Source organism: Pelodiscus sinensis, chromosome 4, assembly GCF_052426305.1.
Source record: "Pelodiscus sinensis isolate ZL-2025 chromosome 4, ASM5242630v1, whole genome shotgun sequence".
NCBI classification, from domain to species: Eukaryota; Metazoa; Chordata; order Testudines; family Trionychidae; genus Pelodiscus; species Pelodiscus sinensis.
This window is the reverse complement of record NC_143055.1, coordinates 112,647,670-112,673,738: the sequence shown is the minus strand read 5'-3', so window position 1 is coordinate 112,673,738 and position 26,069 is coordinate 112,647,670. Positions and strand designations below refer to the sequence as shown.

The 26,069-nt window shown below is 38.9% G+C and overlaps 1 protein-coding gene across 3 annotated transcripts in view; it reads right to left on the bottom strand.

The window, feature by feature from the left end:
* Nucleotides 1–26,069, bottom strand: part of PPP3CA (protein phosphatase 3 catalytic subunit alpha) — a 338,739-nt gene that overhangs the window by 8,048 nt on the left and 304,622 nt on the right. For all 3 annotated transcript variants that reach the window (XM_075929664.2, XM_006126898.5, XM_075929665.2), the window contains 4 exons: nt 19,791–19,916; nt 17,846–17,920; nt 10,317–10,343; nt 6,159–6,243 (listed from right to left, as the gene is read on the bottom strand). In XM_075929664.2, coding sequence (XP_075785779.1) covers nt 6,159–6,243; nt 10,317–10,343; nt 17,846–17,920; nt 19,791–19,916 — 313 coding nt within the window. The remainder of the gene's footprint in view (nt 1–6,158; nt 6,244–10,316; nt 10,344–17,845; nt 17,921–19,790; nt 19,917–26,069) is intronic.

The window sequence follows — 26,069 nt, the reverse complement described above, 5'->3', positions numbered from 1 at the left end:
AATAATGTAACTTGGGCCTCCAGGGTAATGTTGCACCAAACTGTAGCTTATGAGCCACATGTGGCCCTTTTATCTTTACAGTGCAACTCGGGGAGCTCCCACTTTCTCCACCTACCTGAGTGAGGGGAAGGAGAATTTGGGACTTGCCAGCAGAGTGGTTGTCTCTGGGCTTCAGCCCTGAGAGGCACACCTGATGTGGCTCAAGGCTTTAGCAGGAGTGGGGCTGAAACTGAGCCTCGATAGGGCAGAAGTCCCAAGCTCCAGCGGGTGCATCCTGGCTCTCAAACCTGTATGCAGCTCGGAGTGTCAGCAAGTTTGGCCACCCCTGCTAAGCCATTAGCTATCAAAATAGGAGCAGTGGGATGAGAGTAATAGCAGCATTGGTTAGCAACATGTTTAACATCTTCTTACACTGTGGGAGGGGGTTTGGCCATCAATTACATTAGTAGCGAGGTACATAATCAGTTGATTTCAGTCATGGAAGGTACCCAGCAATAAGCAAAAGCATTACGTTAACAGGAAATTTTAGTCTTAACTTCACCACTGCTACTGTGAAAATGAAGTAAATTAGCTGAGTTCACGCACTCAAGGAAAATCATTTTAGGAAATGTGAGGAGTGAGTTCTGTAGGCTTCCAAATATAGACGTGTAAAATGTATCATCTGAATGTATGAGGAACAGCAGAAGGAAGAACAACTCCTCACAATGACTGAACAGCTTGAAAAGTATCTCAATATTGCTTTCAAGAATTGCAGTGTTATTAGAATTGATACTTGCTTCACAGCAAAAACTGAAAACTGACTCAATTTTTTTTCAGAGAAGCAAATTTGATGTATTTTTTCTTTGAAATGTGAAATTATGTTAATCTAGTGGGAGCCAAAATTCACACACATGGATGAAGAATTTGGCCCCAACTGTACTACATGCTAATGTATTTTTCTCTGCTAACACCAAGAGCTGTCAAATAAGTATTGTTTTTGTTCAGTAACGCAAGGCCCACCAATTTCAGTATTTAAGAGCTTCTCTTTTCCCTTCAGCATATAATTTTCAGATTCTATTTACAGCCTGAAGATTGTGCAGATTTTTTTCAAGAATCCAAATCTGGTTCACTCTTCTATACTCCAGTCAGGGCACTAGCAAAGGTCTGGATGTCAAGCAGAATTAACACTGCCTTTGTATCACATTACAAGGTATTAAACACCAGGAAAGGTTCAGATGCCTCCGTTGACAATCTACTTCTGAGAGTATATGCATAAACTTCATTTTCAGCTGTTACTTCACCTCATTTGTAACTGAACTTGGAAAACAATTCTAATATTTCTTATAGATTTACCTTCACTGTTTGCAGATGGTATTTTTCTGCAATTGTGTTTTGATACATTAAGGCTGTGTCTACACTGGCATAATTTCCAGAAATGCTTAAAATGGAATACTATTCCGTTTTCAGTTTTTCCAGAAAAGGAGCCTCTACATTGGCAGGCTGCTTTTCTGGAAAAGCCCTTTTTCCGGAAAAGCGTCTGTGGCCAATGTAGATGCGCTTTTCCGGAAAAGAGCCCCGATCGCCATTTTTGCGATCGGGGCTTTTTTCCGGAAAAGACTACTGGGCTGTCTACACTGACCCTTTTCTGGAACAGTGTTCCGGAATAAGGACTTATGCCCGAGCGGAAGCAGAATAGTTTTTCCGGAATAGCGGCTGATTTTGTACAGTAGAGCATCGTTGCTTTTCCGGAAATTCAAGGGCCAGTGTAGACAGCTCGCAGATTATTCCGAAAAAGCGGCTGATTTTTCGGAACAAGTGGCCCAGTGTAGACACATCCTAAGAGTAATCTGGTGGTTTCTCAATCACCTACTGTAACAAGTTTTTTTTAAACTAATCCTGAATTACAGCCTGGTCTTCTTTTCCTTTTGTTGCTCAAGTATTTTATTTTCCATAAATATGATGACAAAAATATAATTCACTTGAAATTATTTGTGCTCCTATCATGAAGCACTTATGTCATGTAGAAACAGTGGCACTTTTAGCATTAAGTTATATGGCCTAAACTTCCCTTTGTATGATCCCTTTTTCTTAGGAAATTAGCATTCTACCTTTGCAAAAGAGCGTAATTCCATTTTATTCCCTGGATTTTGAGGTGTTAATAAAGCCAATGGACCTCATACTTTATGAGTTTCACATAAATTGAATAGAAAGCTGTTTTCCATGTATGTCAAAATGGCAATGTGTTCATACGTTGAGTGAAACACATTTACATGTGTTTTTCTGGATGTCTAAAAAAAAGGGGGGAGGGCTTTCTTAGGAGCTAACTAAAAATGGCTTTTGCAAAAGACACCTGAAATCAGGGCTGGTTCAGGTCCTAGTATGACCTCTACCAATGCATGTCGCCAAAAGATTGGCAGATCTGAGGCAACTAGGGAAATATTGTCTAGAAGTTACTATAAAGTGGTAACACAAATGGTTGAAAACCTCATTTAAAGAGTAGTTATCAATGGTTTGCTGTCTAACAGGACCAGGTATCTAGTGGAATCCCACCCGGGACTGTCCCAGGTCCAGCAGAATTCAATACTTTCGTTAATGACTTGACAAATTGGAGAACAGGTCTGAAAATAACAAGATGAAATTCAATAAAGTAAAGGAGCACACTTTGGAAAGAAAAAAAATCAAATGCATAACTACCTAGGGAAATAACTGCCAAGGTGGTAGTGCTACTGAAAATGATCTTGGAGTTTACAGAGGATTATAGATTAAATACAAGTCAATATGATACAGATTGTAAAGAAGTTAATAGTCTGAAGTGTGTTAACTGGAATATCATATGTAGACAATTATTCCATACTTTTCAGCAATAGGGAGACCTTACATGGAGTGTTCTAACCAACTCTGGGCGTCATACTTTAGGGAAGATGGGAACCTCATAAGACTTCAAATGTGTAAAGCTCTGTTCTCTATGTCTACTAATAGTAGCATGACAAGTAGTCAGTTTAATATGCAGCAAAGGAGATTTAGGTTAGATTTTACAATTAACTTTCTAATAATAATGATAGTTAATGACTATAATAGGTATTTGATTAACTTTTTTCTTAAAAACATCCAATGGTGGGTATTCCATAACTTCCCTTGGTAGCCTGTCAAAGATGGCACTACCTTAGCATGTAGGGAAGGGTTAAAATGATGTTTTCAGACTTTTCAAGGGCTTATATTCCTATGATTCTATTCATACACACAAATATGATTCTATTCTTCCACATGCCATTTATTTTGATTGGATTTTCCTATTAAGACCTTAAAACACAAGTTTGTTGTGTTCAGTTATCACTCAGGGCTAGATTCACAGAAGGATTTAGATGTTTACCTGCCTAAATCCCAGAATCAAGCCCTACTGATAGTCACACAAGTCCTCTCAGCTACCACAGATCTGTGTGGGCACCTAAACTGACTAGCTTCTTACATTTGTGTAGTATAAGATCCCTAGGTGTCTAAATTTCTGTGCACATGTTGTGTCATTCTAAGCATCCAGATGCCTAAACTCCAGTGTGAATCATAGACTGGGGAAATATGGACATTCCTCTGCCTAATTGTGCCTGTCAGATCAGGCGCCTTCAAGTGTGCTCACACAAAAATAGCTGGTAGAAGGAAGCAGGAGGGTAGGGAAAGCCATTCTTCAACTTTTAAAGGCCAGTGGTTTGGGTATTCACCCAGGATGTGGAAGACTCCAGGTTTAAGTTCCTTCTCCAACTGAAGGAGAGAAGGTAGTTGAACAGGAATCTGCCACCTCTCCGGTGGAGTGCCCTAAACACTGCTCTATAAGGAATTCTGATGAGGAGCTCTCCCTCGGTCTCTAGCTGTTGACACTGTAAATAAATAATAAAGAGTGTTTGGGGAACAGACAGAAAGTGCACCAAGTGCAAGCATGACAATGACTCTGTAGTCTGGTGGCTGAAGAACTCACTTCGAGGGTGGGAGACCAAGATCCAGCCCCCCTCATGTTAATGATTTTTTAATTATTTATCCACAATGGGACAGCTACAACAGGAGAGTCTGAGGAAGCCCCAAATCAGAATACCCCACAGCCTAGTGGTTAGGTCACTCATTTGAGATCTGGCAGATCCCTGCTCAATATCTTCAGTCCCTCAGCTGGAAGGGAGAGCTTGAATTAGAGGTCTCTCCCACATTTCCAGTGAGTCCTCTAATCCCCAGTGCTAAAAGTTATGAGTGAAGCCACCACTCTCCTCCTCCCCTTCTGTCTCCACCAAAAAACCCAAACAAAGGGATACTTAGGCACCTAGCTCCCTGAAAGGGGCAAGGTTGAGGACACACTGCTCCTCTCAGCATCTCCCATGCCAGCTGAGGCAGGGGGTTGTCCACCATGTTGCTTTTTGTAATATTTGAAGGAGCGCCCTCTCCTTAAATGGGGAGCCTAGGCACCTAACTCCAGCTTTGATTTTCTAAGTGCCTAAAAACATTAGATGAGCACCTATCCTCTCAGTGTATAAGGCACCTAACAACAGATCTGCTTTATTTTGAGCTTTGTCATGCCATATCTTGATTCTCTGTCTAGGAAGCTCAGTTCTTCAAAGCATAATCCTCCATGCCAAAGGTGTTTCTGCTCTTTATGGATATTAAAGCCCCAGTCCTGAAAAACTCTGAATTGCTCTTGCAAGGAGTGGAGAGCCATTAATACCCACTAATTTCATTATGCGCAGCAGCTTGAAGGATCGGGTACCACGATTTACAATTCTTCTGTGCTATTATGCAGTGTGCTGTGATCTTCTAGAGATACAGAATACAACCACCTCTGACACAGAAGATGGTAGTAATGAAATCTTTCGTGAATATACTTCATTTAATTTGGGCAGGATTTTCCAGAGTGTTCAAATTTTGCCCTAATTAAAACACAATATTTAAAAGAGCCTGGTTTTCAGAAAGTGTGGAAACTCTAAAGACCTCTGACTTTCAAGGGATCAAATTAGGCACATAAGAAGTGAATCATCTCCAACTGAGCACTACTTGTTACTCCTGAAGATCTGTGCCTTATAGTATAAATTGTTAGTGTATTATTAAATACTAAAAAAATCCAATAGCAAACTCATTTCTAGATTTTAATCTAGACTTTATTTAACCTGTTCCACATTCAGAGATGCTTAGAATCATAATAGGCTGACTGCCATAAGTCTACTCTTGAAGGATATGGTATCAAGTCCTCTGTCTCAAATTGCTATTTAAGACCCTGATCGTGAAGTCTGGCCACCAGCTGTACCCACATTGCCCACTCACAGTAAATTTGCAGGTTTTGAACTACAATCAAATGATTCCAGTCAACTTCACCTGTAAACTTGAGTGTAGTCTTGAAATAATGATTTTTAGAGGCCAATCATTCCCTTTACTTGAGAAAACAGCACATTAAATGACACTAAGAAACACCTGGAAAAACTTTAACACTTTGCATTAATTACAATGGCTATAAAATGTAGATTGTAGAAGAGCACTATTTAATTGCATGAAGAAAAATTTCCTTCTGCTGACAGGGAAAAAAGTGAGTATTCCAAAAAAGAGCTTTAAAACTAACTTGGTATAGTATGTTTTCTATTCTACTTAGAAACATCAGCTAGAAAGTTGTAAACATTAGGCAGCAATTAGTTCCTCTTGCTCGTGTTATGGGAGTAATGCAGATCAAGGGTAACAATTTATTATTGTTTGTGTTCATTTCCCGGAGTTTTAGTTAAATGAGCTGATGATTTCATCTTTAATCATATTCACAGTAGCAGCTACTGAAGCGGGTGACAAAGCATGATGGTTGGCTTCCTCTTTAGTGAGACACGTGGCACACCTTGCAAACACTCTCTGCATTGAACTTCGGTAGCTGAATGGTTCACAGACTGAAATGTGGACACTCAGAGAAAGGTTCTTAAAAAAAGAACTGTTTAGAATTTTCACTTAAATTTTCTTTTTCTAAAAGTGCTTTAAACAGAAGTGCTGAAGGGACTTAGTAACTTTTTGATACTTCATTGTGCCAGCCAAACAAGCTTCATTGATCTCTTTTGCTAAGTGCTATACAATCTTTCCTGTGAACAGCCAATTACTAATATTCTGAAATACTAATTGAGCAAGGATCCATTTTGCTGGCAATATAAAAGTTGCTTGTTTAAACAAAGAAGTCCTACCTTAGGACAGAGAACACTCTGGCCATCTTTCCTATTGCTCGGATCTTGTTCCTAATAACCTCCTTTCGAGCTGCAGCTGTTGCTCCTACATAAAACAAAACATTGAATTAAAAGTTAGCAGCTTATAAACACCACATCTTCACTTTGTATTTTGAACACAATTATTTCCCAAATCTGACTTGTGTCACAGTATACTGGTAGTAACTGGTTCTGTCTTAGTGCAGTTTGCCAAATTAAAGTGCTACTTCTGTAATGGTGATTTTGGAAATGTAAAAACATTTCCATCAATTCTGAACTGTCATTATATTACAAGTCCGCTGAGAAATGGTTTCATTGACATGATTATTGACATGATTATTGTCTAGCTATCCATTAAAGCAGCTTTGTTTTCATCTCTGTAAATTAATTTTGTTCTTCAAAAATTGGGAACCTCACAATATCATGGTACAAATCCAGAAAAAAAAGTGAATTAAGGTGCTAAAACCAACACTGAATTAATAACAGTATGTGTGTCCTGAAGTATCATCAAGGTTTTAGTGAGAAATGGGTAACAAAAATTACACAGCTGAAATGTAATTCTTAATCTTGCCACTTTAAATAAAAATAAACGAGAATTCCTAATTATGACTCATCATCATTAAACCCAGCAAAATTTGTCACATAATATTAGGCATATAGCACATATTTCAATCTATGTCATCTGTGGTTGGGATAAAATCCTTCCCCTAGCTTTCTGACATCTGTAGCTCCTGCCTGCACTCGTCATTCTCTTTCCTCCAATGCTATAGCATCTAATAGGCACTAACAGATTGCTGCAGAATATTTTCTGGTGCTCCAAGTCCTGTGTCAAAACCTATGTGAACTCTCAATACCAGGAAGTGCTGGGAAGGAAAAGCCTCATTCCACCGTTGCATGTTAGAACATATTAAGAACTTGTCTACACAGGCAGTCCACTACAAGCTGGGGTGTGACTGATGATTTCCTCTGTAAGCACACACATTGTGAATGGACAAGGGGGTAACATGCTGAATCTTTAGGGGCCTACGGATGAAGAATGGGGGAAGGGAAGCCTGTCTTTAATCATTGGCTATCTTCTCCCCTCCAAAGTTGTACCCTTACACCGAAGAAGCTGACTGAGAGGAACTGACCAGTTGCTTACACCTGAATGCATGTTGTTGGGGAAGGGAAAGGTACCAAGCCACAACAGAGCGCACAAGATGAAGGAAGGAAACTGGGTCTATCGGTCCAAGTGTGCACGCATGTTTAGGGTTTACTTGTAATAGCTGTACCTTTCCCAAATATTTGGAGGGCAGGGTGAAACATACACTTGTGTAATGGAGGAGAAACTCTCAGGCCCTCTTTTGACTACGAGAAAGATCAAAATTCAGCATAACCTACTTCCAGCCACATTGCTCAGTCCAATCAAACTGCCAAAGACTTGCCTAATGTTAACACATATTCATCTTTGTCTGAGGGATTGCCTTTGGGACTTCATCTTTGGATAGTCCTGACTATGACCTTTGGCACAGTGTCATGTGGACCACAAAACAGCCAGAAAATAGGGTGCATTGCCCTAAGCTCTTACAATATGGGAGAGGGGCTGAAGAGGGGTGAAAAACTATTGTAATCCCATGTTGTCTTGACATATCTAGTGGAACATCAATTTCTAGAGGTGACTGTGGCAGCCACTTTAATAATCTTAAATGCCACCTATATTTTTATGACTCATTCATTATTAGGTTTTAGACCCAACAGGGGCTATTGCCATCATTTACTTTGGCTTCCTGCATATCATGTCCCAGAAAAATAGGAATCATCAGTTCCTCTAGCTGGAAAAAGGCAGATTTCGTTTTAGTGTGCCTCTTGCTGATTGGAGAGGGCAGAGTTAAGGTACCGTACTGTGCTGGTAATGTTGTGGTCCCATCAGGACATTATCTCATCTCTGTATCTCTAGGTTTTTAGAGCTTTATGTACAGGTATATTTGACATTTGGGAATGGCATGAGCCAATGTGGTAACCTTTAACTCTACATTAACTAGTGACATTATGATGTAAGTCTTGCACACTAAATTAGTTACAATTCAGCATTACCATAAAGGCCAAATACCGTATGCTCTTCCAAGGAAAATATCCACTTGAGTCAGGTAAACACAATTCTGATATCTTAAAAAAAAATATCACTTCCACTTTATAAAAGTCCCACATTACTAAAGTACCAGATCTTAAAAAGACGATTAACATCTTAGGACTGTACCTCTCCAGAGTTCTGAGGCTATGTCTACACAGCAATAACTATGTTATTTGCGTTATTTCGAAATAACATAGTCCACGTCTATATAGCCGGAAGTTATTTCAACATAATGTTAAAACTGTCTCTCTGGAAGATTTCTTACTCCTCATAAAATGAGGGTTACAGGAGCTGGAGTAAGGGAAGTCAGAGGAAGAGTGCTCTATTTCGAAATAAGCGCAGTGTAGACAGCACCAAAACTTGAAATAAGCTATTTTGAAATAAGCAACGCAATTGACATAGCTCAATTTACGTAGCTTATTTCAAGTTAAGCCCTGCTGTGTAGAAGCGCCCTGAGTGAAAGAAAAACTGAACTTGCTGAATGTCCACAGACAACTTCTATGTAAACTAAAGTCTGATCTGTCCATGTTCTGAATGCAAAAAGAAAAATACTCCATTCAAGTAAATGCCACTCTTTCATGTCCCAGAGTAAAAGAGGAAAATTAAATGAAAATTCCTATTTCTAATTCACCTTACATTAATGAAATACATATCAATGCTTTAACCAACCATTGCCATCACAGATGCCAAAACAGCTGGTGAGGAGAGGAAATAATGCAGTTAAGATGGGAGAAGGCAAAAGTATCAGCGTTTCACAGTCTCCTCTGTGTAGTTGTAAGTATTCAATGGAAAACTGGAGACTTTTGATAAAACTACATAGAAATTTGCTAAGCATTTTACAGAGCCTGCAGTCAGATGATTCTTACGATTTGTGAGTTTTCCCACACATTTCAGTTGATAGCAACAATGGTTAAACAGGCCAGACCAGTCACTGCTCTTGTTTAATAAGTTACTGCCAATTTCTCAACTCAGCTAAGCTCAGGATGAACTAAGAGCATCACTGAGAACAAAGACAGTTTTAGAAGGTGGTGTTCACTAGTATTCACAAGATATCTAGGTGCCAGAACTGTTATTTATATATGTTAAAAATTGTAACAAGAGTCTACCATTTTTTCCCTGAACTTGTGCTAGTCTATTGTATTTTCAGGGGTCCTATGAACAATAACTCAAAGCTTTCAGAAATAGAAATGTGCTCAACTCTTTCATCCTTTAGTTCATCATAAAAGAAAATGTTATGGTCTCAAGAACTGTGCTTTGTAGTGACAAATTCAAACTCAGTCTGACACAGCAACATGTTATGCAGTAGACGGAAATTAACCGTTTACTCCATATACTGCCAATCTTGAAAAATGTAGGCAAGGAATCAATGTACAAAACACTATTCACGATTGGTGCATATAATTTCACAACCATATAGGTAAATACTTATGCAAATAAGTAGTTATGTGTCCAACCATAATCAGTTACCACAATCTGTATGCTCAGGTATGGTAACTGTATTGAACAAGCAAAGCTGTGTTTTTTTGTACAGCTCCTGAGTCCTACCATCATTCAAGGAATATTTTACCTTTTTACTGCTGGGGACAGGTTACCCATAAAGGTGAATTTTGTCCTTTATACATTTTATAATATTACTTAAAATGTACTTGTTGTTTAGACATACCTGCCAAAAAATAATTACATAGAATCATTTACTGGAGCATTTGCAAAAAGGGGGACAAGAACACAGCCAATGTTAAAATTTGCTTTTTTTATTTGAATAAACATTTGAATATTATTCTGTAAAAGACTATTGCTCCAGATAAAGTGAACAGCAATTAGCATAGGCAGCTTGTTTGACACTGATGATATTTTACTTTGCTTGCATATATGATTTATACTTTCAAGCAGTGCAAGAAAATATCAGGATAGCATCTGAAAACATACTGTGAGTGCAGGACTAAATGGAAGGATAATGATGCTGTGTGTAAAAACCCCACTAGGAAAATAATAATAAAATTAAATGTAACCCCTTCTAACTAGTTTAATACCTTTCATCTGTGCATAAATAGGATCTTCTTATGAAATTCCATGGGGAGAGGGAAGAAACAGATCAATGAAGTTTGGAGAATGAAAAAAAAAATAAAATAAAGAACATTGACAACATCAATGGAAAAGCAATATTTATGTAAAGTCTGAAAAATAGAAAAGAAACAAATTAGGTAGGGAACATCCAAAAAGAAAGAAACAGAACTGAAGAATGATGAGAAGAAAAGAAATACTGCTCAGCTTACTTGAAACTTAATGTTAGTAAATTGTGTAGTAAACTAAAATGCAACAAGACCATTAGAAACTAATCCTAAATCTTCAACCTGCCATCCATACATGGAATAGTCACTTTTTAAATCCTCCTATAATGCATCAGCTGATTTGATATTCACATCAGGCTGGAAATGCCACTAATGGGAACACAACCTAAACCTGCCCCCATAATGCACCATGCTCTTCTCCCCAAGTATTGAGAGGTGATACAGTCTGTATCAGGGATGCATGCACACAGCAAAGGCTAATGGCAGTTTAGGGAGTATTAAAACATGAATAATCTATTGCCATTCTTGAGATTTCAGGGCAAAATCAAAGTTGATATCCCTCTTGAGTGTCATTGGTTTTGATCAGCATGGGAGATATGACTCTGCTACCTCCAGCAAAGTCAATGATGCATGCTGTGTTTATGCATTTCACAGTATGATCAGATCGGAGGATTTTGCACTAAGCAATTTATAGACATCAAATAGAAGAAAATATTATGGATGCAAATATTTTTTAATTAAATAGCTCATTTTAATGCAATTTAGATGCAGCCATCAGGGTCCAGGTACATAACTCCCACTGGAGCATTCATTTGTCACAGGTTAGGAACTGTTCTGTACACCACTGCTAAATAGTCCTGCAGGACAGCATCAATGTTATTGGGAAGAGGTAGGAGAATTTCAATATTCTTCCAATGAATATTCTTTCAGAAATGAAAACAAATACTTAAAATTCTACTCTCTCACTTGCCCGAGGAGAATATTATGCATTACCCACTTTTTCTTGTTGGTTTTATGGGAAAAAACCCTGTCCTTTATTACAGTTAAGGGACTGATTGACTTGTGACGGTGAGACTATTTATATATGCAGCTAGTAATACACAGTCTTACCAACAATGGGTTTAGTTGGGATGTAAGGGTATGTCTACACTACCCCGCTAGTTCGAACTAGGGGGGTAATGTAGGCATACCGCACTTGCAAATGAAGCCCGGGATTTGAATTTCCCGGGCTTCATTTGCATAAACCCGGGTGCCGCCATTTTTAAATCCCGGCTGGTTCGAACCCCGTGCCGCGCGGCTACATGTGGCACGAACTAGGAAGTACCGTTACTCCTCATGGAATGAGGAGTAACAGTAGTTCGAACTAGGCTTCCTAGTTCGAACTACCTAGTTCGTGCCGCGTGTAGCCGCGTGGCACGGGGTTCGAACCAGCCGGGATTTAAAAATGGCGGCGCCCGGCTTATGCAAAAGAAGCCCGGGAAATTCAAATCCCGGGCTTCATTTGTAAGTGCGGTATGCCTACATTACCCTCCTGGTTCGAACTAGGAGGGTAGTGTAGATATACCCTAAGAGAGTAGTAGCCTTTGCTAAAGGTAATTTAGTCTCCATGTTTGCGCAATTCTGGGTTGTCCTTGAATATTAATCATTGTGCTGATTAGTATCCAGTGGGAATGTTTCACAGACTGTTCACAGTGGAATGGAAGTTTGATCACCAAAACACATTTCACGTAACTCAGTTGAGTCTTGAAGCACACGGCTTTATTCATCAAATTCAAACCTTACCACTCCCAACTGATGACTAAATGCAGCACATTAAATTGTGATTGCTGCTTTTCAGTGGCAGGGCTTTAAACCTTAGCTACAACATTGAAGGTGTTTTGTGACATGAAAATTAAGCCAAGCAATTAAGAAACCTTTTTGTGCCAGATCATGAGAGTGCATCATACAAAGCAAGCAGTATCTTATGTCAAGTTGTCTATTACATCATTGCATTGTTTTAATTAGTAGCTCATAGGGTTTTAAATTATTTCAATCAAATGCATTAGGTAAGAAGTGCTGCTAATTAAAATACAATCGTACTCCAGATAATATGCTGGTTAGTCAGAAGCAGCCTCATTGCTAGGTAAAACATATGATGTGCAAACCATAAAACACACTAGTTAGGATTTACCCAAGACATTCGTTGATGTAACAAGTTACCTATCCACTACCATGACAAGCAGGAAAGAAATAAAAAGGGTGGCAAGAGAAAATGATCCAAGTTTGCATATTATATTTTATATTATAGATTTAACTTTTCTGTCTCTTTGAAGCAGATACAATTAAAAAGCTAATGCAACCAACCAGTGGAACACAAGTGCTTAGAAAGGGCATTAAAAATGTATTTAGCCCTCCCTCCCCCCATTAACAGAGACTACCTAAAGGGAATGCAGATCAGGAGCCGATAAAAGTAAATGAAATTAATGTGCACTCTCTCACATCAACATAATCAGACGACAGATTGCAACAACGACAGATTGCAACATGCATGACCCAGGTCACTGTTGCTGATTCACAAGGACACCATGCAGTGTGGTGTGGTGCTTTAATTCTGGAACAGTGGAAGAGGCACACGGGAAGATGGCAAGAAACAACCAGTGGATGCTCAACTATAGCTCATTCTCCTTCCTCCTGCTCAGTACTTTTCTGAGCATTTTGGCTCTCAATACAAATAATGAAAGTCAGTGAGGAAATGCAAAGAAAAACTAAGCACAGTTTCTGGAGCTCTCACTTTAAATATTTTGAACCAGGGATAGTGCTTGTATAGATCAAATGGTGAGGAACAAAATCAGTATGAAGCCCGGGAAATATGGCAGTAGTAGGCTCTGGAAACTACACATGGTGCAAAAGATTTCTGAAGTAGTGATGTTAAAGAAAACTAGCCCATAAACCAAAATGTATGTGTTAATTTAATGATCCGGGATTCTTTCCCAAGGCACAATCCTTTTATGAGGCTGAACATCAGATTAAGGAAGGGACAAACAGAGCACAAGACCCTACAAAACCAAAGCAAAAAATGTAGGGGTTAAAATAAGCATCACCTTTACTAAGGACACAAACGGAAGGAAAAATATCCCTCATTTTATTCCCCAGAATAACGGGTACAACCTTTCATAGTGACGGAACTCAGGCTATTTCAGATTTAAAGAGGTCACAACGCAGTAGAAATAATTCAGAACACATTATAAAATTAGTAAATATAATCAACAAACCACACACATATACACATATAAGCCCAGATCCTGCAAGCCATTCCACATGGGCAAACTCCCAATCAGGGGCAGCCCGTCCATATAAGCGAACTAGGCACCAAGCTAAATGAGGCGCAAATGGTGGCACAATACTATTGAGGGGTTTGGAGGTGGGGGCGCTGATTGCATGGTTCACCTAAGGTGCCAGTTGCTGGCAGCTAGTTTAGGGCCGCCCTTGCTCCCAATAACTACAAAAAGCTTTAGTACCTTCACCGGGGCTTTGCACAGTCATAAAAGTATACCCAATTGGTGCAGATAGCCCAAGCAGGGACATACAGGCAGTCCCCGGGTTATGTACAAGATAGGGACTGTGGGTTTGTTCTTAAGTTGAATCTGTACGTAAGTCGGAACTGGCGTCCAGATTCAGCCGCTGCTGAAACTAACTGCCAGTTCTGACTTACATACAGATTCAACTTAAGAACCCCAAGCGTCCCCAAGTCAGCTGATGCTGAAACTGATCAGCGGCTGATTCCAGGAAGCCCGGGACAGAGCAACTCTGCCTGGGGCTTCCTGTAGTCAGCGCTGGTCAGTTTAAGCAGCGGCTGACTTGGTGACGCCTGGGGCAGAGCAGCTGGGGTGCTGCTGGGTTGCTCCAGTAGCGCCACTCCTCGGCGCTACTGGACCAACCCAGCAGCACACCAGCTACTCTGCCCCAGGCGTCCTGATTCAGCCGCTGCTGAAACTGACCAGCAGCATCTGAATCAGGACACCTGGGGCAGAGCAGCTGGGGTACTGCCGGGTTGGTCCAGTAGTGCCCAGAGCGGCGCAGCAGGACCAACTGGCAGCACCCCAGCTGCTCTGCCCCAGGGTCCACAACAAAAGCCTGGTCTGCTGGGGAGGGGGGCGCACCCCCCAGCAGACCAGGGAGACGGAGAGCAAAGCCTTGGAGCACGCCCGTAGCGGGACAGCCCAAGCGCGCCTGGGCTGTCCCGCTGCTGGCGTGCTCCAAGGCTTTGCTCCCCGTCTCCCTGCAGACCAGGGAGACAGAGAGCAAAGCCGCGGAGCACGCCCGCAGCGGGACAGCCTGGGCGGCTTTGCTCCTGGGCAAACGAGCAAAGCCGCCCAGGCGGCGGCTTTGCTCGGGTGTCCCTGGTCTGCTGGACCCCCCCAGCAGACCAGGGAGACCGGGAGAAGCTTTTCTCGCCCCGGAGGACACGGGTGGCGACCCGCCGCCCGTTAGCTCCGGGGCGAGAAAAGCCCCGTTCGTAAGTGCGGATCCGACATAAGTCGGATCCGCGTAAGTCGGGGACTGCCTGTACTTGCATTTTACAACTTTGAATGGATAACAATTTCAAATAGACATAAGTCAGCCTGTGTTTTAGTCTAATCTATAGCTTATTCCTGTAAATTTACTGGGTATGACACAGTATTTGAGAGGGACAGAATTATACAGGTTGAATCTCTATAGCATGGCACCTTTGGGACCTGACTGGTGCCAAACCAGAGAATATACCAAAGCACGAGAGGTCAATATTGTGTCAGCATTATCAATACTCCCCCTTCACCTCTTGCTTAGACACCCACAGTGCTATGAAAGAGCTTAAAAATGGAAGGCTAGTATGATATCTTTCTCTGCGAAAACATATGCCTGACATTCCCACTCAAACACCAAGTAATATAAAAGAAACAGTGAACACAGAGCATTTTTACATCTATAGTGAATTCATTTTATAATCATAGTTGAATTCTAGATCACAGAAGTACTTGCATTACAAAGCCCAGGACGTCACTCCACTGTACTTTGTGCCATCATCTTGGTCTCTTTTTATGACGAAATAACTTTTGCATAGAGACTTTTTAAAAATCTGAGATGAAATATTCAAAAGCTCTTGGTATTGGTTCATCTCTGACATTGTTAAAGTCTGCTAGAGTTGTATCACTGGCTTGACAGAAGCAGAACTGAACCAATGCTAAGTGTTTTTGAAAATCCTACCCTGAAAGGTTTTTCTTTGATGCTGAAGTCAATGGGATTAGATTTCCTCTTTCCTGAAAATGGACCTATAAGATAATGGCTCTCCCACTACTACATTTATTTTTGGCATACCTGTAGGTCTTATCACATTGAGCAATAATGTACGAAGAGCAAAGTAGCTGCCTATTTAAATTTCACAAGTAAAAGCTATCAGATAAAATATTCAAACTAGTGTTTCTTCTCTGCACTGATTACCAGTTTAAATTGAAAGACTCTCTCCCACTGATTCTCAAGGATAACTATTGAAGTCTCAATTGTGTAGCTGTTCCACAAGTAGAATTTCCATTGGATTCAATGGCACAACTACTTTCAGAAGGGGGGGAGGGAATAATTCTTTTTCCTTGCCTTTTCAGTTTGTAAATTTTAGACAGTGGCATATTCTGTTTAGGTAGGAAAAAGAAAAGCTTTTTAAAAAGATGCCATTTTACCTGAGAACAGTTAAATTCATAAAATATTTGTTTCAGTTTATTTACTGATAAGTTTATCCTTCCTCTTTTTTTGCTTTGCTCTTCTCCACAAGCATATTACCAAATACTTTTAATTTATGGTCTGTAGGTATATATTGGTCATGCTTTGTGTATTGATTTTCTTTCTCTCTCTCTCAGCTTTTAACATTTCCCCCTCTTTCTTTTTACCACTTAAGTTTAAACAACAACAGGTCCGATGGTACCTTAAAGACTAAAAACTGTATTATGGCATAAGATTTTGTGAGTAGCAACTCACTTCAAATTCATGAAGTAAAAGACAAAGAAACAGAGAAGGGAGTGTTACATCAGCGCTAATTCAATCAGTGTGGATGTGGACAAGAAGGTGAAGTACCTAAAGTAGAAAACTACTTATTCTTATAAGAGCGCTATTCTCAGTCCCAACTCAGACCGATTCTGATGGTGTCAAATTTGCACATGAATTCCAGCTCAGCAGTTTCAGCTTGCAGCCTCTTTTTGAAGTTCTTTTGCTTGAGGATGGAAACTTCAATTTGTAACTGTGTGTCCAGGGCAGTTAAAATGTTCTACCACAGGTTTTTGTATCTTACCAATGTCTGATTTTTGTTCATTTATTCTATTGCATACAGACAGTTCGGTCTGTCCATCATATAGGCAGAGGGGCATTGCTGGCACATGATGCCATATCACATTAGTGGATGTGCATGTGAACGAGTCTTTGATGGTGTGGCTGCTGTGGTTAGGTCCTAGGATGTTGTCACTAGGGCAGGTGTGTGTGCAGAGTTGGCAATGAGGTTTGTTGCAGGGATTGGTTCCTGGGATAGTGTTTCTGTTCTGGGGTGTGTGTTTGGTGGTGAGTATATGTTTCAGGTTGGGAGGGGGTTGTCTGTAATTGAGGACTGGCCTTCCTCCCAAGCTCTGAAGTATGAAAATAAAAACTGCAGTACAGTTTGGTCAGCTGAGAAGGACTGCTCTAGGGGATTATAAACATAATGTGAGTGTTCATTTACCATTCACTAGATCTAACAGGAGCACACTGGATAATATAATAAGTTAAGTTAATTTACTTCCATGGGACCAAATCCCACAGGACACTAAGCACCTTTTACAAAGTAGTTAATAGGATCTGAGGTAACTCATCATACAGTATCAATCCTATGGTGTAGGAAGTTCCTCTTTTCCATGCAGAAAGAATGGGTCAGCAACATGCCCTTTTAGATCTGTGTTTGCAGTGAACAACTTATTTTATGCCAGTGACATAACTGTATTCAAATTGTTTTCTAATGACTCAAGTACACAAATGAGAGTTTTCTGCAGTTGTAGTATCACTGTCCCAAATCTGTGTTTTCTAGCATTCCAGAAGCAGTGGAAAAATCACTCTGCACCAGACGTGCCATTGATTCTAAGCAAAAGTCTTCACTGGAATCATTGAGTAGCTCGGCTAAAAAAAAAAAAATCAGTTATCTTTACCTGGTCCCTTATATTCCAAAAAAACTGGTTATCATGAAAGGAGTCAAATTATTGTTTTCTTTCTTTTAAAATAGGAAAACTAAAATGATTTTTGTTTCTCTTGGCTTGGGTGGGAAGAGGGCAAGGAGAAAGGTTTAGTAAGTTCTCTCCAAACCATGCATTATGCAAACCTTTTGAAGTCTAGTGCTTTTAGCAGCATGACAGAACTTACAGGAGATCCAGAAAACCAGGATGCTATCCTGAATGTTAGTAACTGAGACGTACATTATTTTAAAGCAAAACAATCAATCTGAATGGAGGGCAGAAATCGCTTACCATCAAAACCATCTTCCTCTGACCCTAATTCATCATCTGAGCAGATGTTCAGCACATTTACCAGCATTTCTGTCACTAGAGGGAAAACAAATGAGAAACATTAATTGAGAGTTTCTCTCATGGATCTGAGAGTAGGCTGTAGCACAGCAGTGTTAATGAGTAGGTAAACAAATAGCATCTTGTCCAATTTTTAAACTGTTTGCACCTTTTATAGTTGTAGTAATGTAAACCTAGGTCCAAAGATCTCATGTGGTTTAAAAAGAGGTTTTTGTGAACAGTTTTCTGGTAAAAATTGGTCAAATCTGAAGGCACACTGCAAAAATAAGGCACATGTATATCTTTTTTTAAAAAAGAAAACATGTTCTCTCTGAGTCGCCAGCAGAAACCTAGATTACAACCAAACAAAATCATTATAAAATTCTACTTTACTTTTTTTTTTTTTTTAAGTTTTGTCTTTTCACTAAGGTTGGACAATGGAACTAGATGGGTCTGTTTTACTTCCTTTTTCATGTACTAGGTAAGAGGCTGTAGCTTTGGATTCACAGATTTGAATGTTAAATAAACACAAAGGTATCTGTACAGAATAAATAATAAAATATATCATGAAAATGTTCTTATTAATGTTTTGTAATATTTATTTTATTTTAACAAAACCTAACATTCTAAGGCTAATGTAAATTGACAACGTGTTTAAGGTCAGGACTCACTGTAGATATTTCATTATTGCTGAAAGAGCAATATTTTTAATTGCTTTATTTTGTAACTTGCACTCTGTACAGTTTTTCTCGAGCAGTTCCTAACCCATTCTTAGCCCATTTCAGATCTGGTAGCACTGAAAGATTTATTATAGAGCGTGTAATCCAAAAAACAGCCAAAACTCACCCCAGGAGATAGGAGTTAGAATTAAAAAAAGACTGGATTACTATCTAAAATGTCAAAATCATTAGCAGATAGACAAGAAAACAACTCCACTACATCTTCATATATTAAGCATCACTAAAAGTGCTACCAGGCACATCTGGATTTGCACTAGCTATAAACATTACTAAAAATTCTCTTCTGTGATAGCCACAGTGGTTAGACAGATTAAAAGAGTGAACAGAATTATACTGTTCATAAATTAGTGAGGCATTTCCCTTTTTCTGTTAAGGTAATAGTGGAAACACTTCCACATTGACAATGAGTGATGTAACGAACATTGTGTAATACACAGCTTTCTATGTTGGTTGGCTTTTGAGGGGGAAAAAAAATCTAACAACATGTTTTTAAAACACTGCGTATAGCACAAAAACATACATTCATCAATGGCTTTATTTTGCTTGATTCCTCTAATATCCATTTTGGATTTTTAGTTGAAGTACCAGAAGTATCACTGGGGACTTGAACACAGAGTGGGACATGGAAAGTGGGGGAGAAAACCAGAACAGAAGGAGAAATCCTGTGATCAGATATTCTAGGTGGATAGTTACTACATATTCTGCATTCCTACCCCAAATATTCCTTTACAATCTCTGGGAGTTTTCTAGGGGACCATGTGCAGAATATGTAGTAACTATCCACCTAGCTAGGTGACATGAGCTAGGAAACTTGATTTGGGGACGGACCATATTTATCACTTAACAAAAATTAATTCATTTTATTGTCTTTTAAAAGGCCTGAAAGACATCAGTCACACTCTTATCATGGCACAGCTGTTACTATTGTGCTCCCCTCCCCCCCCCAAAAAGCAAAAATCTTTACTTGGGAATGGTCAAGGCTGCACTTCCTGAAGTGTTACTTCACATGCAGCCTCATCACTTCTCCCTCAAAAAGCAAATGACTTCTCTCTAAGCCACATCCATACAATCCAGCACACTGGAACTGTTAATGTTAACAGTGCTTGGGTAACCCTAACCCCCAATCCCACTCCATGTTGTAGCTTCTACGAGCACAGCAAATTACCAACCTTTCTCTCCAACAAAGGGCAAGGACCAGGTAAACACATCCATGAAATTTGGAAGCCAGTATGGATGAGGGGAGCAGTTGAACTGTCTGATGTTCATAACATTGTTCTCATACTTCAATACTGCAGCTAAGAGGAAGGAAAGAAACAAAGGAACGTTAACTGCATGTGTGAAAATCCCTAAGAGGTCAAAAATAGTGATAGAACTTAAGTTCTATAAATCTGCTATAGTTTATAAAGCAAAAGACTTCACTGAAATTTAAAACTGTTTCTGTGCTTGTGGTGAGAAAGTTATATTTAAAATGGCCAATATAAAATACCTTGCTTACTATTAGCATAACACAGTGATACACAAACACAGAACTATTAAGTTTAGAGGAGAACTCATATTAAACCCTCATTTTATACAGTATTAAGTTACTATGTATTATTGGAATCACCATTCAACTCAACGGTGATGTCCCACTCCTACAGTTTATAATACAGATACAGCTACAGATAGCTATGGATACAGATAGGAGGAAGTTCTGTAACGTATCTATTTGAAATATGCGTCACTTAAAATTGACTGTATTAAGACAGTAAGGAACATAGTCTTTAAAAAACAACTAAAAGACCTTTTAGATAAGCTTTTCTTGTATTTTATATATAGCATCTAAGCATAGTTCTGAACATAATCCTACTAATGATGCTTACTACTTGTGGTTAATGTGGGTATGACCACATTATTTCAGTCTGTTCTGCTAACAGTAATGCACTTCCAAGGGGTATGTGATGTCACAATGTCTGCAAGCTGTTATTAATCTGGTGACATGACGCTGGTAGTTGTGTGGGAAATACATTTACCTTATATGAATTTATTTTAATTTGCCTGAAACCTGGCTGACGTGTTTTACTCATGGTATTGAGTATTGTATTGAGTAGTATTTTACTCATGGTATCCCAATGAATTTTTTTAAAAGTAAACTGTGTCTCCAGAATGATCCTCAGCTCATTCATACAAACATTGTGTAAAAGGGGATATATACCATAGAATCTTCACGTTCAGTGTATTCAAACGGTGTGCTAATTGACATGAGTGGGGAAGTTGGTTCAGAGTGGGAAACTTTGTTCAAATAGCCAGTGATAATTTAGGTAGGTCTACACTTGTGGTGGTGGTTAGATTATAACACTGCATCCCCAGCTAGTGTGAGTATAAACAGAACAGATGGTGAGACACTGCTCAGGCAAGTTGAGTACAGACATGCCAGAACCCTTTATGGCTCGCGGCATGTCCACACAACGCAGCTCATGAGTACACTGCTATTTTTAGCAGGGTAGTTCCACTCTTCTGGAGTGTTTCCCCACTGCAGTGAAAGATTGTCTGTCCGTGGGGAAAGGCTCTGGCAAGGGAGAGGCAGCAGGACAACACACCAGCTCCTCCCCACTGACAGAGCCTTTCCCTGCCCCATGTAACTTTATGCTGCATTAGCTGTCAATTTCAGTTGGACCTATTCCTGGAGGTTTCATCACATGACAGTCTTTAATTCAAGACTAATCTTTAATTCCTGAAAACTCCTAAACAATCCTGGAAGGTTGGCAATCCTAATACAGCCTGCCTTTTGCTGCGGCATATAGCTCCACATACTCTACATCAGGCATGTCCAAAGTCCGGCCCGCGGGCCAATTGCGGCCCGTGTTCCGGTTTAATACGGCCCCACAGGTAATTTGGCAATATCTATCTTTTATGGCCCCCAACGAATCCATATGTATTGAGATGAATACATTGTAAAATCTCAGTTAATGTCAGTTGGTCTAAATCAGTTATAAATATATTTGGACACAACATGTATACTTGGTGTTATGTTCCTGTTCATATTTTTTGAACTTAAAAGTTGACAGGCAACCTTTATTACTAATAATATGTAATGTACTTTACAATGTTCCTGACATATATTTCAGCTTCCTGGATTTTTTTTTCATCTGGCCTTCAGATATGAAAGGCAGAGTGATTTAACACCTGTTTAGATTTGTCATCCATGTGACGAAATGAAAAGTATGCTGTTTGCAATAAACTTTGCATAAAATAGTTAATTTGCATTTAATTTTAATGGTTCAAAGAATGTCAGGCAAAATGGTCGGCCCTCACACTTGTTCACTTCATCAAATCTGGCCCTTTTTGAAAAAAGTTTTGGCACCTCTGCTCTACATGCTACCACGAATGTGGAGAAGGCCTTAAACTATGTCTGTGTCACAGCATGGGTAGACAAACTCACACTAGCCCACATTATAGCAAGGTGACAATCTTCAGATGTATTGAAAAGAAACCTTTTCTCTCTCAATTCCTCCATTTTGTGCCAACCATCAAGGTACCTGGTTGGCCCAGGACATTTTGGAGCCTAATCTTCTGGGTATAGAAGAAGGCTAACACAAATTATGTAATCTCTTTGCCCAATCAGCCAATCTTTATTTAACGAATCACATTTGACTCTTGAGCATTCCATAGTCACACAATTGGCTACTCTGTTTTCCAGGAAGAAGAGGTGCTTAAGTACTCTTTGCCTGACTTCAACAGAACTGGGATAGCTAATGTCAGGCATTCCTATAACCATTCTTCATGTTTTGCCTAAGGTCACCAAAAAGAAATCAAGAGTCATTCTCTTCATATGTAAAACAGCATATATTTTCATTACTGGCTCTTCAGCAAGAATGAATCAATGCAGCTGCTGAAGCCAAATGAAAAAGGGCACATTTAATTATCTGAAGATGTATTTAATGCTTGCAAACAATCATCTTAATGAGTTTAGCTGGTGTACCTCCCCCACCTTTCTTTTTTCCATTCATCAAGCAAATGATTAAAAATTGGGAAATTTAAGGAAAGAATTTTTACAAGTAACTTTAGAAAGAGGTCTCTCTCTAGGTCTCTGATTCATTGATAGGGCAGTAACAGAAACATCAGCCAAAACATGAATGCTTTTTAGGATTCTTTTTAAAAAGTGAAGGAAATGAATAATTGAGTTTGAGACAATCTAAAAACTACTCTCACTTACACCACATTAATAATATATCTATCTGAACAACTGCACATCCATATGGATTAACTTTAAAAGAGCAATTGACACTTCATTTCAAATTTTTCTTCGTGAACAAAGGTTAGCGAAGTTCCCAGTAAATCACCTGAACAGCAAAAGAGAAACACTGTATAATAGATCTATGTAAAATAAAGTACACCAATCCCCTTATGCATCATCCTATTTACAAAAGGATAAAATACTTTACAGTAGTTTCATGGTACCACAGACTTTTCTGAATTTGTAATTTTAAATATTTTCACTTTCAAAATGTAGTAGAAAAAATAATTAGCTTTTTGTGTTCAACAGCCAAGATGACTTCTAATATAATCACAGTAAGAGCTGGTCTATGTGTGTAACTCAGACTACAGTTAAAAAACCTGAGATATTGATTTAAAAGGAAAGAAGGTTGCAAGTACAGTAGATTTATTGTAATGCATTACAGGTATGTAGCAATTATTCCAAAACTAAGAGTTATAAATACAAGAAATTCAAAGTTAAAGCTACTCTTAAAATCACACATATTAAGGTATAGAAATGCAGACTTAGGATATTGAAATAACCTTAGCTCTGCCCTGTAGGATCATCATGCAATAACCATATGGAACAGGATTAAGACATTTTATAATTTGGAGTTTCAAATTAGATTTAAATGTTTTACAATATATTTTATATTCCTCCCTCCCCCGCATTGTATTACTCTTCCAAAATGGTCACTGCTTCCAATTATTTCCTAAAAGAGGGAAGCCAGCATCTGTCTTTGTAAGAGCATCTCATGGCCTCAGTGCCCTTTAGAATGATAGAAGTCTGGGTGAAATTAATACAGTCCTATAATTGAGGGCAATCTACAATCTTAGTCTCATTGAGAAGAATGAGGATTCCATTCACTTTGAAATAAAGCATTTCTCAGTGGAAATCTGTGTAATGGGAGATGGTTTTTCAGCCCTTGCTCAAGGAGAAACTTTCAGTTACAAATAACAATGAGAAAAAGTACCACTGATTCTGAAGAAAGTCTTCAGATGTATCTTACGTAGTATGCACACAGTTTCAGTGAGTTTTGCTTTAAAGGACGTCTTAAGCCTCTGTGTAAGATCATTTAGGAAAAAAGTAGCCTGACATTGGTGGCTAAAGAAATAAGGGAATTCCTAATTCTTGTGATTTATTTAATCTACTGATAAAAGTACTTATTGCTATGATAACGAGTGGTCTTTAATACAAGCACAGTAAGGAATACTAGAAAAAACTGATAGGCCTGATAAGATAAAACAAAGATGATAAAGCAAATCAGATTATTGTATCATCCCTCTGTCCCTTTTGGTACTATTTCCCAAATATCTCTATTTTGGGATGTGCTATTGAACACTCATTATGTTACTGTTTTTCTACATCCCTTTGGATTACTTTATCTGTTTCTGCTGGTGACCACAACACCTCCTTTTTTTTTTGTTGACTTCTGTGAATTTCATAAACATGCTATTTACCTTTTTTCTAGGGGATCAATATAAAAGCTGCCTTCTTGCTTTTTTGTCATGCCATGCCCCCCTTGCATAATCTGTTATTTCTCGTCTGGTCTGATTTTTGGCTTAGCAAAGCCACTGTGGAGTTTAAAAGGTTTAGGAAGAGATACTCTGTTATTCTCGCTAGTATGTTCCAACTCTTCAGTGGATATATTAGTGTTGTAAGATGTAAACTTTAAAAAGAAATCTCCAAGATGAGAGTTTGCCTTCAGAGAGCTAGTTAAATTGTTCATTCCGCCAAATGAAACTCCATTTTTAAAGTGACACTAAAATATAAACTTATTGACATAAATAAATAGAAGTGACTGACTACTACTGAGTACTGTACAATTTCTTACTTTTGAATCCACTGCCCCAGCAAAAAAAACCAAACACACCACTACGGTATAAGTCCTAAACAAATGTAAAAAACATTGTAAGAAGTTAAAATACTGTACATGGACTACAGATCAATGAAAACACTATTTTTTAGCTTTCATATACTGTTGCCCTAGGGAATTTCATTCCTGTTCAAAAATAGTTATAACTCTTTTAAAAGTTATATAGTACAGCAGCACTGTTAACGGCCTCATTTCGTAATATCTTAGATTGGCTTCTAGATGTGGCCTTGGGGAAAAAAAACAGACTGTGTTGTGTTCATTACTTTCCTCAGACATAGATCCACCCATGGAACTGGCACAGAACTTTTCTTTCAATATATCTTTTCCTTAAGGCCTCATAAAACTATCATATTTAAAATGCCACAATCAAGCCCAAGTTCTTTTTCTTGCACTTGTGGATCTGCATATCTTATCAAACCAAAGTCATTCTTTGGAAAAACATGAACATACTAATGTTACTTACCAGAATATTTTTCTTTATATGTAGAGAGCTACAGAATATACTAAACATCACAATGTAATTATCTAAAATGTTTACTTTTTATTCTATCATGATTCTGTCAGCAATATCTTGCACTGTCTGCATGCTAGAGAACAATACATTTGGGACACACTATTGTTAGGGACTAATCCTGCCAAGTGCTGAATATTCTGAAGTTGCATGCCCACAATTCCTACTGAGGTTGGACGACAACTGAGGGTGCCAAAAGCTTACAGAACAGCATCCTGGATGCTATTTTTTTTGTTTGGCAAGTGCAGGTGAGAAAGATTTTTTTTTTTTTAATAACAAAAGGGCAATTAGGTGGAAATGGAGGAAAGAAACAGAAGAGAAAGGCTGTGTCTACACTACAGGGAAAAAATCGGAAAAAGATATGTAAATTGCAAACCATAATTTGCGCATCTTTTTCCGCTTTTCTTCTGAAAGAGGCTTTTCCGACATTTGGCCCGTCTACAAGGGACCAAATGTTAGAAACAAACCCTCTTTCAGATGATCCCTTCTTCGCCTTAAAACGGGTTTACAGGAATGCCAAAAAAACTAGTCTTTTTCCAATTTTTCTCTGTAAAAGCTCTGTAGTCTAGACATACCCAAAATGCACAATACCTGCAGCTGTGTTGGTAGAAAAGAGTTTTCTCTTTTGAAGTAAATAGGGCTTATTTAATCTCTGAATTACTCGTTTTATATTGGTGTAACTTGGGAGATTTCAGGGAACTGGTCTCCACATTGTTAGATAAATGACTCATTCTAAACCCTCTCAGGTTTTCAGAACACTCCACAAGATGAAAATCCTCTTTAGATTGTCACTGTAGCATTTACATAAACAATAACATGCACCC